Source organism: Chiloscyllium plagiosum, unplaced genomic scaffold (assembly GCF_037043375.1).
Source record: "Chiloscyllium plagiosum isolate Xiang-an unplaced genomic scaffold, Cpla_swu_hap1 HiC_scaffold_1, whole genome shotgun sequence".
In the NCBI taxonomy this organism is placed as follows: Eukaryota; Metazoa; Chordata; class Chondrichthyes; order Orectolobiformes; family Hemiscylliidae; genus Chiloscyllium; species Chiloscyllium plagiosum.
In genome coordinates this window covers 5370842-5391763 of record NW_028270139.1, presented here as the reverse complement: position 1 = coordinate 5391763, position 20922 = coordinate 5370842, and the positions used below count along the sequence as shown (strand labels likewise).

The window sequence follows — 20922 nt, the reverse complement described above, 5'->3', positions numbered from 1 at the left end:
TAATCCTGGAGTTTTTCTATTTAGTGTAAGGTAGGTGATTTTCCAATCCCATTCAAATTATTGACTTTGGCCTTTAAATGTGAGCACAAGGTTCACTTAGATACTTCCAGCATCTAGAAGTTCTCACTCCCAGCAGACTGATAGCCTTCAATACCAATCTAGATTATGTTGAAACACTTCCCCTCTCAAAGCCCATCCCCACAGCAAAGTTAATTATATGAGCATTCTGAAGTAGAACCATATTGGATTCAAAACATTAACTTTACTTCTCTCTCTAAAGTTGCTGCCAGACTTGCTCAGTTTCTGTTTTTATTTAACTATTTGGCCAGAGATCCATGTAGAGTGCTGATTATCTCTTCTTTCAACCCCAACTCTAATCCTTCTTGGAATAAGTTAACAGTTTAAAGCATTGGTGCTTACAACCTGACGTTTTACAGAAGTTCCTGTCTAATCAATGTAAACACAGATGTTGCAGCTAATGTCTCAAAGTGTGAACACTTTACACCTTCTTCCCAGTAAAACATCCTGAGCCTTCCTTTAATTTTTAACAACTATTTCAGCCAGACCTGTTATCAGGCAGACCAGTCACATTATACCCTTTACCTAAAATTAAAGACACAATCCAAAATGTAACAATCTTATAAACTTCATTTTGTAACACCAAAATAAATTTGTAACCACTCACAATAATATGTTTCCAATACTGTAGTCAGTTTAGTTCAGTTAGCAAGAGATCTGATTTGTGATGCAGTGACACCAACAGTAGTAGCAGTGGGTTCAATTCTTGCACAGACAGAGGTTAGCATGAAAGATTCTCCTTTTCAACATCTCCCCTTGCCTAAGACATGGTGATTCTTAGTCTAAACCACCACCTGTCAACTCTTTGTAGAGAGAGAGCAGCTCTAATATCTGATAAGACTATGGTGATTTTTTTTCCTTACCTTACTGCTTTTGTTAAGTATTTAACACTTTGTTGGATACTGCTGTTAAAATGAAAAATTGCATATAGTCATTGTGAATCATTGTGCTATAAACTAACAACATTGTCTGTCAGTTTACATGCCACATGCATGCATGTTATCTGACTCACTTTAAAATTACTATTGGGAAAAGCTTATTCCTGAGAACACTAACTACTGTACTGTATATTCAAGACAAAAAGGTTAAATTAGACCAGGAGTGCAAAAATAGTGTGATAATGATTAAAAATTGTAATCTTGCATTTTCAAAAATAAAACATGCAAGTGGCATGTGTGCAAGAAGCACATTTCCCAAACTTGAATGCAAATTCTAAAAAATTTGGCAGATTTCACTGCCAGCATGTCAACCTGTAAAAATATAACAGAAAAACAAAATTTAATTCCATAGTCTAAAAAATTATTCATCTCATTGATGATTTGAACAATTGATTCACTAATGCACTCATTGCATAATTATAGTCAAATAAATTGCTTCCTAGTAAAGTCACAGAAATAGCCCTTCCCAAATACAAGACAATTCGAAAGAATGTCCATGCAACTTCACTATTGGAAGCTTTTTCTCATCATCATGTCTTTGGCTATTATATGTTTTTAGAAGGATAAATTGAAATTACAACCAAAGTGGACAGTTGACTTTTCAAAACTTCATTCATACAATAAGGTCATTTAGAAAATGTTGCATATCAATAAAATTGGTCAGATGCTCAGTTATTGGAAATGGTTATTGCCTGCCATTTGCCTTGATACTTATCAACCCAAGCCCAAAATGCTGCCCAGATCTTATTACAACCAGACATAGACTAATTTATTATTGAAAACAATGAGAATGGGAGTGAACACTGTAATAATCAGTGAACATTTCCACTTCTAACAGAGGAAAGGTCATTGATGAAGTAGTTCAAGATGGTTGGGCTCAAAACACCTCCGTGCAGTAGCGTTCTGGGGATAAGTTGATTACTCTCTATCTACTACAATTATTGTGTTTCAATTTAGATATGACAATGCACAGTTTCCCCCAAATTTCAACTGGCTTCAAAACTGACTATAGTTACTTGATGGAGAAAGTGAGGGCTGCAGATGCTGGAGATCAGAGCTGAAAATATGTTGCAGGAAAAACGCAGCAGGTCAGGCAGCATCCAAGGAACAGGAGAATCGACGTTTCGGGCATAAGCCCTTTTTTTTTGTCAAATGCTGATTTGGTATCAAGGTTAGTCATTCTCACCTCTCATTTAGAATTCAGCTTGTTTGGCCACAGTATGGAACCGAGTGGCCCTAATGAAGTCAAAGCTAAACACCAGTAAGCAGGTTCACATGCCTGTTTGAAATTCTTCTCTCTGGTCTTTTGAATTCATGTAATAGGTTCTGCTATTTTTGGGAAGTGAGATGTTCATGGAGCCTCCTTGTCCAGTTAAATAATTAATTGTACACCATTCATTGATGTTGCACTGCTTTTGATATCATTCATTGGTTTTTGTAATCACTTACCATGTTACATCCATAAGGTTTGCATCTCAATGTTATAATCACTCGGTGCTACTTCAAGGATGATTTTTCTGAACTTCTTAATAAATGCTGATTAGATCCTTTGACTTGGTGGGAATGAGTAGAGTGAGATTTAAGCTGGTCCATGAGGTTACAGATTATGATAAAATGCAATTCTTACTTTATGGTGGAACATGTGTTCTTGTGAATGCCCAGTTTTGTGGGTTTTTCTTTTCCCTTAGTTCACTCAGCATGACAAGGCCAGCCTGTTAACTATATGTTCTTCAAGACTCAATGAGTTAAGCAAGAGTGGTGCTACCAAGCTACTCTTGGCAATTGGATACTGAAATCTCCACACATAATAAATTCGGAGCCCTTGATAACATCTGTGCTTCTTCTGTGGTGCTCAAACCACATGAGTCCTGATTTATGAGTTGACGGAGATCAACAAGTGGTCAATCAGCAGAAGCATTCCATGCCTATGTCTGATCTGATGCAATAAAACTTTATGGAATATGCTTTTAATGTTGAGGTCTCCAAAAGTCACTTCCTCATAATTATATATAACTTTGCTAGCACCTCTAGTGAGTTTGGACAGACGGTGAGAAGACTGGGACGTTGGTTGAAAACTATGATTCTGTGAGCTTGACATATCAGGGTGTCAATTCCAATTTTGGCATAAATCCCCAAATATTAAAGAGAATATCTTCATAAGGGTAACTGGGCTGTTTTTGCTCTTAGTATGCCCAAATTCAATTCTTAGATCAATGTTGGATGGGCTGACCAATCTTATTCTTGTTGACACAGATTTAGTGGCAGTGATGCCAATTGTTGGCATCATTACAGAAGCCCGAAATCTGCATGTGAAGTTATACGTGGAAATCCAAAGCTTGCTGTCAATGTTTCTACCAATGATAGTGCCACAGATGAAAATCAATTAGAAATATCAAAAACTTATCCTTTGACACTGTAATATCACTTGAAAAATATTGAAAATGTAGTGCCAAATTAATGAGGTATAGTTGGACTTGTAATAATGTGACTATTGCTGAATAACCTCATTTGAAAACAAATTTTAAGTTTGTAACATCAGTTTTTTTTGTCTAATATGATTAAAATTCCATAAATTTTTAATTAATGCTTTTGTGTTCAATATTTCATCTCCCAGTTGCTGACTGCAAAATCTAAAAATGTTTAAGGATGGTCAGTATCTAATTTGTTGTCTATAAGCATTCTTCATCGTTATCAGCTGCTTGATAACATTACTGTTGTTGGACACTTGGAAATACCCTTGTCTTGGCCGCAAATCTTGTCAGAAAAGATTAAATCTATGCCAATGAGATAATGAAATCTTTGAGAGTTATTTTCCTTGAGGTCAAGAAAGCTGTGACCTTGTGTATGTTTGCAAAATCTAAGCCAATATGGTTTATCACAGTGGCTTAGTATAATTGGGTGGCTTGTTGGGTTATTTTAGAGAGCTGTTAACAGTCAACTACACAACTGTGCACTTGTAATCACATGTAAACGTGATTAGGTATGGATGGCAGAGTTCCTTCCTAGAGGAGATTAGTGAATCAGATTGGTTTGCAATGACAAACCACTAGTTAGATGCTTATCACTGCTGATATTACCTTTTCATTCCAGATTTATTTAAGTTACAACTATGGTGGGATTTGCAAACATGTCTCATGATCATAAGACCACACTGCTAGATTAACATAATCACTATGCCACCATTGCCACTACTTTGCATGTTTTCTTCCTAATGACTGTGAAAAGAAAATGATAAATTGAATCCTGGACATGATACTATGAAAGTATTGCTGTTCCATCAGATTTTAAAGAGTCCAACTAACCCTGATGCTGCAGTAATGGTCTTTGACACTAGAGGCCCTTCATGAACTACTTAATTATTAAATCTCTTTCCACAGGTAGCAGTCTGATAAGACAGTATTTTAATTTATTCTATAGTGGCATACGAAGGCTTGCTACAGGTCCTGAGCTATGGAATTTTCCATTGTTGCTAAGAAATATAGTGGCGATCATGATCAAACTTTATTCCTAGTCAATTAAAGGCATAATTTTACTTCTGATGTAGGAAACATCAAGGCAAAAGTTTTACATGCATAAATTTAATCCAGCTGTACACTTATACTGAATCAATATAATACTCAGCAGCTGTTCTTGAAACTTACGCTTTTAACACAGAAAACTAAGTGTATGAAGCTCAGAACATCTAAATTTCTTTCTTAGTGCTCTCTGAAAACTATATGAGTGAGCTACTGCCTCTAGTAATATTCCTGTTCAAATGGATTACAGAAATACTTGACCTATTCCTCCAGTGGGTGAGCACTGTTTGCATTATAGTTGCAGATGGAAAAGATAGCTGAGATTTGGCTGTGTAAAGACAACTGCGGTTGAATAGAGTTGTCAGTGTGGCTGCAGAGGAGGAGACTGGGTGAGAGCAAGGAAAGTGAAATATTAATGGCTTCAAATGACAAATCTAGAAATAGTATAGTATGAAATTTGGGAATTTTCAATTGATTCCTATCTAAATTGTAGTTATGCTCCAGCAAATATCATTGTCAGTTTAAACAGATTTATAAATTATTATGTTTGCAATGTTACAAAAAAACTTATGTAATTTTTTTAAATTTGCAACGGCATCATCTGTGCAATGGTAGCACTGTAGCCACTTAATTTTGCATATTTCAATTTATCAGACCACATTACATAGAAATTACTCTGCTCAAACAATTCCTAATGGCCACCAAATTTGTGAATTAGTAATGGCAATCCACTCAAAAGTACTGATATGAAAACAAAGTCGAAATTTATTATTTTCTATGGGGACTGAAGTACATCAATCCATCCTGATCTAAATATTCCACACTTCATAATCTCACACCACCTGAAGACTCCACGTGGCCTTGACTGCTCACATATATGATCAGAGGAGATCAACTACTGTGATATCAACTCAGAAGTATTTTTTGCCAAATTGTTCCTAAACTACAAAAAATGTAATTTTAAATGTAATAAAATTTTATGAATTCTCTCTCCATTATTTCATGACGAATTAGGAATCTAAACATGTGCTTGGCTTCGATGTTCAGAAAGGATCACAGCTGAAGGAGGATGGTAGGTCACAGGTTCAAATACCAAATATCCTGAGATGTGTGGAAATGTGACATTTCCATGGGAATGACAGATTTTTTTCAGGTTTCATACTTAACATAGGAACACAGAAACAGGAGTAGACCATTCAGCCCCTCAAGCCATTTAATAGTGGTTATGTGGTAAAGCATATAATGTTTTTGGCCCATATCCCTTAACAATAATATATCTATCTCTGATTTAAAATTATCAAGTGATCTACCATTAATTGTTATTTATGGAAGATAGTTTCAAACCTCTACCACCTGACATGTATAGAAGTGCTTCCTAAAATGTCTTCTGAATGGTCTGGCCCAAAGTTCTAGGTCATGCCCCCAGTCTAGAATCTCCAGATGGAGATGGATTACTTTCATCTACCATGTATTTTCCTATTAATATCTTGAAGACTTCAAACAGATCATACTCTTAACCATCTAAATTTCCTGAGAAATCAGGCCTTATTTGTATAATCTCTCCCACTTCTAACACGAGTGGGTATGAAGTGATCTCACCTCAAACATTGAAAAGGCTGAGTTAATAGATGCAATGTTGGAGAAATTTAGAATTCTGTCTCTTCTGGCTATTACCATTAGAGTGGCAGCTCATATTACACACTGGCCTGGAAAAACAAATTGTGTATAATCTACCTTGGACTTTTATCTGTAGTCAATGGGAGATTTGATATTTCCAGCAACATTCTGACAGGTAACTTCTCCTGTCTGTTGCATGGGGGAGTAATATTGAGCATGTGGATCCATAATAGAACAAGAATTCTTTAATCCACGTTTAACACTTTTTTTCTGGACACCTACATGTAGTTACAGTACACAAAGCTTATTTAACAAATGATTTTAACACAAAAAAAATTTAAAAGGGAAAGAGTTCATTTTGACTATTTCACATTACTACAAATAGCACTGCGGCGTGGTCTAATCTTGAATTTGTAAAACACCTATTGTTAGTTAAGAGACCGAAATATCAAATAACAAAAATCATTAGATTCTGTATATTATCTTCACTTACTGTTAGGGTATTCTCCAACACTGTGTTTTTTCCCATTCCAGTACCAGAGAAGCAGTGTTGCATCACGTGACCCTGACAGAATATAACAGTCCCCTCCAATGTATGATTCAGATCTGGCTAAACAGGTTACAACGTCCCAGTGTCCGAAAATAACTTGCGAGAGTTTACCTGAAAATGTATTTTTAAAAATAAAATCACTATTAACTCAGTTTAAATGAACATTCAATATTTCATAACGCACTATTGAAATTTTATTGAACTCCAACAATATTCTTTCACAAAGATTTCAGCTATAAGTACACAAGTCTTTGCGAATGCAAGTTTATGTAAATTGCACCTTAAAATGGACAGCAACATTTTTAAGTGGATTTCACATCAAGCAAGGGAATATTTCCAAAGGCAGTAAATTAACCTTAATAATGGTGTATGTAAAGGTGTAAATATTGCAGAAGACACAAACCTACCAGATGTGAAACTGCTTTTGCTATTCATCAGTACTTACAACATACATTGTAAACTAGACAGATGAGGACACACAAAGTGTTTTTTGTTACATTCCTTCGTGGGTGAGGAGAAGAAAAGATTCTTTATACATCATTTAAGAATTTTCATGCACTGCTACGTTTCTCCTGTCCACAGATCATGGCCTGATGAGAGAAATAGCAGGTAAATGGTTTCATCTGCTTATGAATTTCTTCAGTGTGCCAACCTAGCAAAACAAGTTGACTTGTGGTTTCCTTCCATGTACTCAGCCCTAATTGGTGTCTCTTTAACTTTCTGAAACAAGATTAGGAACTCAAGTTCATGAAGATTCAAGATCCAAACAAATGCTATCACATCAGTCATAGAAAAGGGCTGAACAATTAACATTCCTCATTTCTAGCACAGTCACTAAGGTATGGCTTTAAACTGTATATGTCAGTTATTTTTATCAGTACCTTTCAGAAAGCAAAATAGGACGACTTAAAAAAAATGTAAGCCTGGCATTACATTTCAGATATGTTTATAATGAAGGTCAAAGTATAGTTCCTATCCAATCAGAGTATGGCAGGTTGGTCAGCATGCGGTTACAGTTCAATGCACATACGTATTCACTTATCTGCTACACATGATGCATATAACTTTAAAAATACCAGACTGGAATGTACATGTCACTAGAAATGTTTGAAGTTGAACATTTAGGATCGAGCAACAATCATTTCAAATATAGGCAAGAAGCAATGGCACTATTTAAACGATTATTTTGTTAAGATGTTCCAAACCAATGCCTATATCATCATTATTTGATACTTTACTAACAGATTTTCAAATAGAAAGTAAGCAACAGCATTACTTATCACAAAACAGTCATACATGTATAAGCAGGGAAAAAGTGAGGACTGCAGGTGCTGGACATCAGAGTTGAGAGTGTGGTGCTGGAAAAGCACAGCAGGTCAGGCAGCATCGAGGAGCAGGACAGTCGACATTTTGGGCATAAGCCCTTCATCAGGAATGAATCAATCCTGATGAAGGGCTTAGCCCAAAATGTCAATTGTCATGCTCCTTGGATGCTGCCTGACCTGCTGTGCTTTTCCAGCACCACACTCTCGATACATACATAAGCAGTTTATTAATGATGTAATGAATTTATCTAAAGGTCTGAAATTTATGATTTGTCCATAAATTTGAGGTCAAGTAATATTATCCCATTTTGTTCCTGAAAAGTACCATGGACACAAAATGGGTGGTCCCTATCAACAGAATTCTCTAATAAAGCAGAGGTAATTTTGAAGCCCCAAGATGGTGCCAAGCTAGAATTTTCTGGGTCTTGAAGGCCACTGATGGATTGGGTGCCACCTACTAAACTTGTGGAGTTAGTTCTGCAAAAGGAGGATATTTTTGTAATGCTGCAGTATAATTTAATACAATGGCAGCATGGCAGAAAATAGCGGTGAAGTTGGTTTTGCGTTACTTGTGATGCAATTCGTGACTTTATCAAACAATATTTAGGAATTAATATATGTAAACTCAGCAATAGAATGAAACTACTTATGGAAAAAATTGTCTTTATCAAATATAACACTGAAAATGCTGTTAAATATACACGTATTGAAGTGTCAGTGCAGTGGTCTTCTACAGCACCTGAGTGATGCATGAAAATCACAGCACTGCATCTGATTTTACAATTTTGTTCTCAGCATGATTAAATAAGCTACTGATATAAACTTAAATGCATCACAAGTATTAATTACTGGTACCAAATTTTGAGGGTGAGATATTGTTGGTATGGCATTAGCACAATTTACATGCTAATGCTTAATTACAGAAAATAAATGTCATAATCAAGGTTCCATAGAACAGTCATTTACATACAATGGAAATTCAGGCCATTGCCTTTCTACTAAAAACTTCTGATCTCAATATGCAACTTAAGAAAAATGGTTTTCAAGATATTTTAATGCCTACATCCTATGTATTGGTTTTAGTTTTCTAAGTTTGTTAGATTCTGAAAGCGAACTACGAAAGAATTAATGTAACACCCTTAACTGAGAAATGAGAGAGACAGAAAATAGGAAACTCTCACTTCGGGAGAGCATCCAACCGGACACCAACTTCAGAAGGTGGGTGATTCCGAGTGGGGAACTGATAGGTGACGTCATAGGAGGGCGGTGATTTCATTGGCTAATGAGAGGCCTGCTAAATTCGAAGCTGTTTTAAAGTGAATCTTGTTAGTTTATTCGTTACAACTTGCATTCAGACTGAGAAGTAGGTGGAGATATAACAAGTTAAAAATGAATAAAACCAAATTCAAAACTAATTAAATAAGGATGGAGGGTCAGGTGATTTGTTATTTCTGCATGATTTGGGAGCCAGTGGACCCCATTGTGGTTCCCAGTACCCATGTCTGTGGTAAATGTTGTTTGCTAGAAGACGTCTGGCTCACAGTTGACGAGCTGGAGTCTGAGTTTCAAACATCACAACACATATGGGTGGGGGAAGAGTTAACTGGATACGGTGTTTCGGGGACAAACACACCCATTAGATTAACTAACTCAAATTCGGTCAGTGGTGAGGAACAGCTGGGTGTGGCTGTGAGGCAGGCAAATTAGCCGAACCTCAGTCGTGGGTAAGATCCTGGAATCCATTGTGAAGGATGAAATTTCTGAATACAGGGGAACCTCGATTATCGGAACGAGATGGGCGGGCACTATTTCATTCGGATAATCGATTAAATGCCTTTCCTCTTGGACTCAGAGTTTTAAAGGCTGCTCCCTCTTCAGGAGACTGCAGACGCACACAGCACAGAAGGTCCCGCCTCCCTGCTAAACCTCGTCCAATACTGTCCCCCCCCCCCCAACCCCGTCCGATAGCGAACCCCTCCCGCCCCCGACCCCAGCCCGCCCCCAACCCCGTCCGACACCGCCCCCCCGACCCAACCCCAAACCTATCCAACACCGCCCCTCCGCCCCAATCCCAATTCCAACCCCGTCCGGCCCCGCACCCAACCCCCATCTGACACCGCCCCCCCGCCCAGCACCGCCCCCCACCTCCAACCCCGTCCGACACTGCACCCCTGCCCCCAACCCCAACCCCAAACCCGTCCAACACTGCACCCCTGCCCCCAACCCCAAACCTGTCCGAACCCGCCCCCCTGCCCCCAACCCCGTCTGGCACCTCCCACCCACCCCCAACCCCGTCCGACACTGCACCCCCACCCCCAACCCCAAACCCATCCGGCACCGCCCTCGGACCCCGTCCCACACTGCCCCCACCCGGACCCCGTCCCACACTGCCCCCACCCCGACCCTGTCCCACACTGCCCCCACCCCGACCCCGTCCCACACTGTCTCCATCCTGACAACGCCCTGTCGCCCCCCGACCCCGTCCCACACTGCCCCCACCCCGACACCACCCTGTCGCCCCCCCGACCCACACTGCCCCCACCCCGACACCGCCCTGTCATGCCCCCAACCCCATACACCGCCTCTGCCCCCAACACCACCCTCCCAACCCTGTCCAATACCGCCCCCAACACCATCCAACACTGCCCCTCCACCCGCCCCTAACCCTGTCCAATACCGCCTCCCGCCCACCTCCAACCCCGTCCATCACCGTCCCCCCCGCCCGTCTCCAACCCCGTCCAGCACTGCCCCTGCCCCCCTCTCCGGGGCAGCCAGACTGGACACCAACAATAAAGGCTGCTGCTGCCATTGTGGGGTAAGTCTCCAAATAACACACACAGCCACAGCCACACACATTTTACTGCACCTTTTTGACGGGTTCCACCTCTGTCCTGTACAGGACAATGTTGGAGAGATTATCTGGGGCAGGGATGGGGTTTAGGGTACACCCCTCTATAGAACTCCAGGGAAATTGTGAGGAGAGAGAGGGCGGGAGGTCAATCATTTGGAGACAGTACCTGTTTAATCACTTTTAACAAAAGATGCGATCACTGTTGGAAACACATCTGATGTAATGTTTCTGTCGGGACCTCAAGATCTCCTTCGGATAATCTGATTTTCTGATAATTGGTATTCGAATAATGGAGGTTCCTCTGTACTTGGAAGTATATGGTAAAATAGGGCAAAGTCAGCATGGTTTCAATAAGGGCAGGTCATGTCTTAAAAATGTCCTAGAATTCTTTGAGGAAGTAATGAGCAGATTAGACTAAGGAGAACCAATGGATATTATCTACCTGAACTTCAAGAAGCTTTGACAAGATGCCACATAGGAGGCTGCTGAGTAAGATAAGGGCCCATGGTGTTAGAGGTAAGGTGCCAGCATGGATAGAAGCCCGGCTGTCTGGCAGAAAGCAGTGAGTGGGGATAAAAGGTTCTTTCTCAGGATGGCAGCTGGTGACAAGTGCTGTTCTGTAAGGCTCAGTGCTGGGACCACAACTTTATACATTAACAATCTAGGTGAAGTAACTGAGGGCATTCTGCCTAAGTTTGCAGTTAGAGGGACTGATAGCATTGAGGAGGCAGGGAGGCTGCAGAAGGGTTTAAACAAGTTAGGAGAGTGGGACAAGTGGTGGCAGATGGAGTACAATGTGGGAAAGTGTGAGGTCATGCACCTTGGTAGGAAGAATAGAGGCATGGTCTATTTTCTAAATGAGGAGAAAATTCAGAAGTCCAAACTGCAAAGAAACATGGAAGTTCTAGTCCAGGATTCTCTCAAGGTAAACTGGCAGGTTGAGTCAGTAGTTATGAAGGCAAATGCAATTTTGACATTTATTTGGAGAGGACTTGAATATAAAAGCAGGCATATACGTCTGAGGCTGTATAAGGCTCTGGTCAGGCCATATTTGGAGTATTGTGTGCAGTTTTGGGTCTCTTATCTCAGGAAGGATGTACTGGCCCTGGAATGGGTTCAGAGGAGGTTCACGAGAACGGTCCCAGGAATGAACAGCTTAACATATGAGCAATGTTTAAGGACTCTGGGTCTATACTCAATGGAATTTAGAAGGATGAAAGGGGATCTAATTGAAACTTACAGAATACTGAATGGCCTGGACAAAGTGGATGTTGGAAAGATGCTTCCATTGGTAGGAGAGATTAGAACCCGATGGAACAGCCTTACAACAAAGTGAAGACCTTTTAGAATGGAGATAAGGAGAAACTTCTTCAGCCAGGTCATTGTGTTTATTTAAAATGAGATAGATAGGTTCTCAGTTGTAAAGGGGATCAAGGGTTACAGGGAGAAAGCAGAATGGGTTGGGAAACTTATCAGCCATAACTGAATGGCAGAGCAGACTTGATGGGTTGAATGGCTTAATTTCTGCTTCTATGTCTTATGGCCTTGTGGAAATTAAGAGTCATTTAGCAAAAAACCATTAATAAGGAGATGAAAGCAGGAGGTTTAGAATATAATAATGTGATCAGGCACAGTCAACATAGCCTTGTGAAAATGAAATTGTAGTGTTCTTTGAAGGTGAGTAACACAGCGTGGGTAAAGAGAAATCTGTAGATGTGTTGTACTGGAATCTACAAAACACATTTAAAATAGGCCACTAGAAAGCATATTGCACAGAGATAACATGTTATCATGGATGAAGAGTTGATTAGCTAACACGAACAGAGTAGCGATGAATATGTCTTTTACAGCTCAACAAGCTGCAACTTGTGGAGTACCACGTTAATTCGTGCTGGACCTCAAATATTTACAATCTTTCTCAATTACTTGGACAAAGGGACATGTATAGTAGTTAAATTTGCAGACAAAGCCAAAAATTGATCAGAAATTAAGTTGTCAAAACAAGCTGGAGAGTCAATGAAGAGATATAGACAGGTTAATTGAGTGCCCAAAATGTTGAGAACTATAATGTGGGGGAAATGTGAATCTATCCACATTAACAGGAAGAGTGGAAAAACTTAAATGAAGAGAGAGGGGAGACTAGAACTCAGGTACACAATTTATGAATAAACAATGTAATAATACAGAAATGAGATTTTTTTTCCTCAAACAGTTGCCAGTCTGTGAAATTCCTTTTCTTAAAAAGCAGTGGAGGCTTGGTCATTGAATTTATCCAAAGTGACATAGATTTTTTGCTAGAAGAGACAGTCAAGGGCTATTGGAGCAAGAAGGAAAGTAGATTTGAGACCACAGCCACATCAGCCATGATCTTACTAAACAGCAGAATAGATTTGAAAGGTTGAATGGCCTACTCCTGCTCTTAAGTCTTGTGCATCATCACCGTTACAACTAAAACCAATATATTTTCAGGTAAACTATGATTTACTTCCGACTTATGAATGCTCATATTTAAAGAACATGATCTCATAAAGGGGTGTAATTTTAAAGACCTGACATACAAATATTTCCTGTAATTACGACAGCTGCTTTATATTGTCCTGCAGTGTTCCGCCTCGCAAACAAATCGACTTGCAAACAGACTCTAGAAGGGAACTGCTTGCAACCTGGGCTTGCCTGTATTCTTAGGTTTCATATGAAGTTTAATTAAAATTTTTGGATTTCATTCAAGACAAAGCATACTTGTCTGAATCAACTTGAAACATATTTTACTTAATTTTCCAATACCTGGATTACATTGAATGTCTCTACACTAAATCAAGATGTAGCAATGGAAAAATTGATTCATATGAATATTATGATGCATGTAGGATACGGATTTAAAAGCAAATGCTGGTTAATGACTTTCAGATTTTTACAACCAATTTTTTTTTGTTCATTGTTCTCAGTAATGTTTATCAGTGCCATATTTAATGTCCATTGAAATTTGGTTCAGAAGGCAATATGGTTCATCACAATTAATTGTACAAGTAAATGGGCACTACTGTGATGCTGCTGCTCCCTTAACAAGGTTGTATTGTCCTTCATTTTTTTTCAGAGAGGTCATACACAGAGAATTTGGGAGGTCTAGGTTTGAAGGTTTTTAGGACCAATTTGATTGTAGCTAACAGATACTGCCTCAGGCAAAAGGCTTTCAAGTTTAAAAGAACACATTTGTAAGTGAAAGGGGAGTGGCCAGTTCTCCAAGCTCAGCTTTTCTCTGGCTTGGTTTTGTTTTGTTTTAGCAGTCTGGCTGTTCATTGAAAGCCAGTCAGTTGTGAAGCTGCTGGACACAAAGTAGGTCCATGCTGACCCTCCCTCTCTCTGACATCTCTCCTGTAAGAAACTGTTTTTTTTCCTTTTGTGCCAAAGGGTGCTTATGGGGATTGTTGCAAGTATTTGGAGCAGCATCATTAAATTGGGATAATCTGTTGGGTTTTTGAATAGATTATGTTATTCAATATTCTGTTCTTTTTTGTTTGTGTTTTATTCGGTAATATGGCAAATAAATTCTGTTTATTTAAAACTAAATGGTTGGGTCAGCTGCATCACTCCTGGAGTATCCACACTGTAGTTGCGTTAAACAACTAGCAAAGTTAAACCATAAGACATAGGAGTGGAAATAAGGCCATTCAGCCCATTGAGTCTACTCTGCCATTTAATCTTGGCTGATGGGTATTTCAATTCTGCTTACCCGCACTCTCCCCATAGCCCTTAATTCCTTGTGAGATCAAGAATTTATCAATCTCTGCCTTGAAGACTTTAACATCCCGACTCCACTGCATTCCGTGGCAATGAATTCCACAGGCCCACCACTCTCTGGCTGAAGAAATGTCTCCTCATTTCTGTTCTAAATTAACCCCCTCTAATGCTAAGGCTGTGCCCATGGGTCATAGGCTCCCCGCCCTTTCTAAACTATGCATTATCTTGTAAGTTTCTATTAGATCTTCCCTCAACCTTCTCAACACAAATGAATACAATCCTAGGATCCTCAGCTGTTCATCGTATGTCACGCCAACAATTCCAGGGATCATCTGTGTGAATCACCCTGGACACGCTCCAGTGCCAGTATGTCCTTCATGAGGTGTGGGGCCCAAATTTGGACACAGCATTCCAAATGTGGCCTAACTAGAGTTTAATAAAGTCTCAGAAGTACATCACTGCTTTTATATTTCAACCCTTTTGAGATAAATGACAACATTACATTCGCTTTCTTAATCATAGACTCAAATGCAAGTTTTAGAGAATCCTGCACTAGCACTCCCAGGTCCCTTTGTATTTTGGCTTTGTGAATTTTTTCATAGTTTAGAAAATAATCTATGCCTGTATTCTTTTTTACAAAGTGCAAGCCCTCGCATTTGCTCACACTGAATTTCATCGGCCGTTTCCCAGACCACTCTCGTAAACTGTCTAAATCTTTCTACAGCATCCCCACCTCCTCAGTACTGCCTGCCTGTCCGCCTAACTTCGTATCATCAGCAAACTTTGCCAGAATGCCTCCAGTCCCTTCATCCAGATCATTAATATATAAAGTGAACAGCTGTGGCCCCAACACTGTGGGGCGGCACGGTGGTTAGCACTGCTGCCTCACAGCACCAGAGACCCGGGGTCAATTCCCGCCTAACGCGCATTCTCCCCGTGTCTGCGTGGGTTTCCTCCCACAGTCCAAAAATGTGCAGGTTAGGTGAATTGGCCATGCTAAATTGCCCATAGTGTTAGGTGAAGGGGTAAATGTAGGGGAATGGATCTGGGTGGGTTGCGCTTTGGTGGGTCGGAGTGGACTTGTTAGGCCGAAGGGCCTGTTTCCACACTAAGTAATCTAAAAAAAACTGAACCCTGCGGGACACCACTTATCACCAGCTGCCATTCAGAGAAAAAGCCTTTGATCCCAACTCTCTGCCTTCTGTCAGACAGCGAACCCTTAATCCATGCCAGTAGCTCACCTCGAACACCATGTGCCCTCACCTTACTCAGCAGCCTTATCAAAAGGGCCTTTTGGAAGTCTAGATAGACAACATACACTGCGTTTCCCTGGTCTAACCTATCTGTTAACTCTTCAAAGATTTCTAACAGGTTTGTCAGGCACTACCTCCCCTTACTAAATCCATGCTGACTTGCTCTGATCTGACCCCGCACTTCCAAGAATTTATAAATCTCATCATTAACAATGGATTCTAGAATTTTACCAACAACTGAGGTTAGGCTAATTGGCCTATACTTTTCCATCTTTTGTCTTGATCCTATCTTGAACAAGGGGGTTACAACAGCGATTTTCCAATCATCTCGCACTTTCCCTGACTCAGGTGACCTTTGAAAGATCACAACCAACACCTCCGCTATTTTCTCAGCCACCTCCCTCAGAACTCTAGGATGCAATCCATCGGGACCAGGATATTTATCAATTTTTAGACCTTTTAACTTTTCTAGCGCTTTCTCTTTTGTAATGGCTACCATACTCAACTCTGTCCCCTGACTCTCCTTAATTATTGGGATATACTCATGTCTTTCACTATGAAGACTGACGCAACGTACATATTAAGTTCATCAGCTATTTCCTTACCTCCCATCACTAGCCTTCCAGCATCAATTTGGAGCAGCCCAATGTCTAGTTTTGCCTCTCATTTGTTTCTTATGTATTGAAAGAAACTTTTACTATCATTTCTAATATTACTGGTGAGCCGACCTTCATATTTGATCCTCTTTTTCCTTATGTCTCTGTTTATTTTTGTAGCCTTCCCAATCTTCTGATTTTCCTGTGCTTTTGGCCACCCTATAAGCGCTCTCTTTTTTTGATACATTTCTTGACTTCCTTTGTCAGCCATGGCTGTCCATCACCACCCCACCCCCATCCCGGATAATCTCTATTTCCTTTGGAATGAACCTCTACTGTGTTCTCAATTACACCCAGAAACTCCAGCCATTGTTGCTCTACTATCATCCCCACCAGGCTCTGCTTCCAGTCAATTTTCATCAGTTCCTCCCTCATGCCCCTGTAATTACCTTTATTTAACTGTTACACCGTTACATCTGATTTTGCTTTCTCTCTTTAAAACTGCAGATTGAACTCTACCATGTTATGATCACTGCCTCCTAAGTGTTCCTTTACTTCAGGATCTTTTATAAAGTCTGGCTCATTACATAGCACTAAGTCCAGAATAACCCGCTCCCTTATGGGTTCCATCACAAGCTGTTCCAAAAAGCCATCCTGTAAGCATTCCATCCACCAGCAACATTATTTACCCAGTCCACATGCATACTGATGTCTCCCATGATCGCCGTGACCTGGCCCTTCTGAAATGGCCTATTTCCTGGTACACCTTGCACCCCTGAACCAGACCACTGTTAGGAGGTCTGTACATAACTCCCATTATGGTTTTTTTGCCTTTGTGGTTCCTCAACTCTATGCACACAGACTCCACATCATCTGACCCTATGTCATTCAGTGCCATAGATTTAATTTCATTCTTAACTAACAAGGCAACCCCACCACTGCCATCTCCCCCCCAACTCCCTGTCTTTTCACTAAGTTGTAAATCCTTGGATGTTTAACTGCCAGTCCTGAACCCCCTGCAACCACGTCTCTGTGATGCCTACCACATCATAATCATTCATGATGATTTGTGCCATTATTTCATCTACTTTGTTACGAATACTATGAGCATTCAGGTAAGGTGCTTTATTGCTAGCTTTCTTATCATTATTAGAGATATTGGAAATCATAAGATGTCCTAAGCTATCCTTCCTTTTTGCTGCATTCCTAGTCTGCCTCGAGCTTAAACGTATCTGCACACATGCTATCCTGTTGCTTATCTTTCCATTTAACTCCATACTCCCTGTCGCTTTTGTTTTCCCCTCCGGACTACTTTCTTACAATGTTTTGAGAGGGTCTGACCTGGTCCACAACAAATTAGGGGCTCGTCCAGGATTTGTTCCTATAGTTCTGGATTGGGATTTGGGTTGTTCCACTCAAAGGCTGTGAGTGGCAGGTGTTAGTGTGTTTTGTTCTGGATGTTGATTTCCATTGGTTTAAGCAGTTCTTGGATACCATTGGCTCTATCAGTCACTAAGAGTTTTCTGGAGGAGGAAGAAGTGACTTTGGGGTTTTAAAAAAGGTAATTAAAGGCCAACTGCTGAAGTTAGCAGACAAGCTGGGGTTGGAGCTGCCTCCTTCTGTAAGGAAAGGAGAGATAATTACAGCAATAAGATTTGCTGGAAATGCCATTACAATCTCTAGATTTGGCTAAAGTTCAATGGAAAATGAAGCAGCTTGGGTTCAAGGCAAAAAAAAACCCAAGGACAACACCACATTGTTAAAGGAGCGGCATCATCAAACTACAGAAGGAATGAGGAATCAATGAGATATTGTGGGACTAGACAGGTGTGTATAATAGACTGAAGGAAGAAGGTATTAGTAAATAATTTGGGTTTTGCATTATTTTGGAAGATTTTATGATTATTTTTCTAATGCTAACCCTATTACCACATTTACAACAATTAATTTTGCAACTTAATATGACATGATTTTAACGAGTGACATTTGCATCGTTAATTCATACCTTTACCACAATGGAATTGTTTGCTTGCCAATCTCAGCACTGGCTTATGTTTGCTATTCTCAAGTTGTGCAAAATTGTATTTAGCCTGCTGTCACTAAAGGAACCATGAACAAAATCCGTTAATCAGGAAAGAAAAAGGCCATATGTAAACAGGCAAGGACTTGAAGATTTGCCGCAGTAGAATTGGATTATTAACTGAGAAACATTCACTGTTTGCTTTGCAAACATGAAGGTAAGAAGTGAATTGAATCACATTCGTGTAGACATCAAATTGTAGTAATTGGTTTTACAGCATTTGTAGGAGGTGCGGAGAAATGAACAGATTTAGATTCCTCTCTCTTCATAGGATAGGAACATAGTAATGGTAGGGATGAAAAATACCATCGGATAGGAGGAGGCATGGCTCAGGTACAGGCAGCTGGGATGAAGGGAATCCCTAGAGGTATATAGGGGATTCAAGAGTTTATTGAAGAAAATCAGGAGGGCGGAAAGGGGGCATGAGATAGTCTTGGCTGAGAGGATTAGGGAGAATTCAAAGAGATTCTTTCAGTATATTAAAGGAAAAAGAATAACTAGAGAAAGAATAGAATCACTCAAGTTCCACAGTGGACATGTATATATGGAACTGCAGGAAATGGGCAAGGTCCTCAATGAATACTTCTCTTCTGCGTTTACCATGGAGAAAGACATGAAGACTTGGGAACTTGGGGAAGTTAGAGGTGAAATCTTGGGGATAGTGCATGTCACAGTAGAGGTGGTGTTGGACATATTAGAATGTACGAAGGTGGATAAATCTCCTGGTCCTGACCAGATATATCCAAGAACCCTGCAAAAGGCCAAAGAAGAAATTGCAGGGACCCTGGCTGATATTTTTGTATTATTAGCCATGGGTGAGGTCCCAAAAGACTGGAGAGTAGCAAATGTTGTGCCCTATTCAAGCAGAGCTGCAAAGAAAAGCCTGGGATCTAAAGACCAGTAAGCCTAACACCTGTGGTTACTGTGTAAGTTACTTGAGAAGATTCTGAGAGGTAAGATAGACATACATTTGGAAAGACAGGATTTGATTAGGAGTAGTCAGCATGGTTTTGTGCGTGAGAGATCATGTCTCACAAATTTGTTAGAGTTCTTTGATGAAATTACCAGGAAGGTTGATGAGGACAGGGTGGTAAACATGGTCTACATGGATTTCAGAAAAGTCCTTGATAAGGTTCCATGTGGTAGGCTGCTCTAGAAGGTTGATGGCTTGATGGTAGGAAGCAGAGGGTAATAGTGGAAGGATGCTTGTCTGACTGGAGGCCTGTGATTAGTGGTGTGCCTTAGGGGTTGGTGCTGGGCCCATTGTTGTTTGTTATCTATGTCAATGATTTCAATGAGGATGTACAAGGCATGATTAATAAGTGGTCAGTGAGGAAGGTTATCATAAATTGCAGCAGGACCTTGATCAGCTGGGGAAGTGGCTGAGAAATGACAAATGGAGTTTAATATAGATAAGTGTGAAGTCTTGCATTTTGGAAAGTCAAATCAAGATAGGAGTTTCTCGGTGAATGGTAGGGCTTTAAGGAATGTAGTGGAATGGAAGGACCTTGAAGTTCATGTGCATGGTTCTTTATATGTCACATGGAGTCACAGGTAGATACAGCAGTGAAGGAGCCTTTTGGCACATTGGCCTTCATCAGACAGGGCACTGAGTATAGAAGTTATGTTGCAGTTGTACAAGATGTTGGTAAGGCTACTGTTAGAGTATTGTGTTCAGATTTGTTCACTTTGCTATAGGAAGGATGCTATTAAACTAAAAGGAAAGCAGAAGAAATTTACAGGGATGTTGACCGGACTCAATGGTCTGAGTTTTAGGGAGAGGTTGGACAAACTAGGACTTTATTCTTTAGAGCATACAAGACCGAGGCGGGATCTTATAGAAGTGTACAAGATCATGAGAGGAATGGGTTGGGGAATCAAGGACTAGAGGGCATCTGTTTAAGGTTAGAGGGGAAAGAATAAAAAGGAACCGGAGGGGCATCGTTTTTACAGAGGATGGTACGCATATAGAATGAGCTGTCAGCAAAAGTCAAGGCTGTCACTCTATGCAGTACTAAGTGCTGCACTGAGGCAGGTACGTTAACAATGTTTAAAAAGGTATTTGGACAAATACATGGATAGGAAAGGTTTAGAAGCATATGGGGCAAGTGCAGGGAAATGGGTCAGCGTGGATGGACATTTTGGTCAACATGGACCAGGTTGGTCCGAAGGACCTATCCTCCCAGCTGTAGGACACCACGACCTTATAGAACTCTTTCATCATAAATGCTCAGTAGAATTTTAAAGAGCAATTTGACACCCAACACAGCCATAAGAAGCAGTACTGAAAGTATTTATCAATAGTCATGGTGACTCCTTTTTCCGCCCCTCAGTACAATTTTAAAATGAATTGAAAGAAACATCCTTTGTCCCAGCCAAAA

The 20922-nt window shown here is 40.2% G+C and overlaps 1 protein-coding gene across 1 annotated transcript in view; it reads right to left on the bottom strand.

Moving 5' to 3' along the window:
• Positions 1-20922, bottom strand: part of lrba (LPS-responsive vesicle trafficking, beach and anchor containing) — an 897133-nt gene that overhangs the window by 31863 nt on the left and 844348 nt on the right. Inside the window, exon 52 of the mRNA XM_043699616.2 lies at positions 6642-6809. Within this exon, the coding sequence (XP_043555551.2) occupies positions 6642-6809 (168 nt within the window). The remainder of the gene's footprint in view (positions 1-6641; positions 6810-20922) is intronic.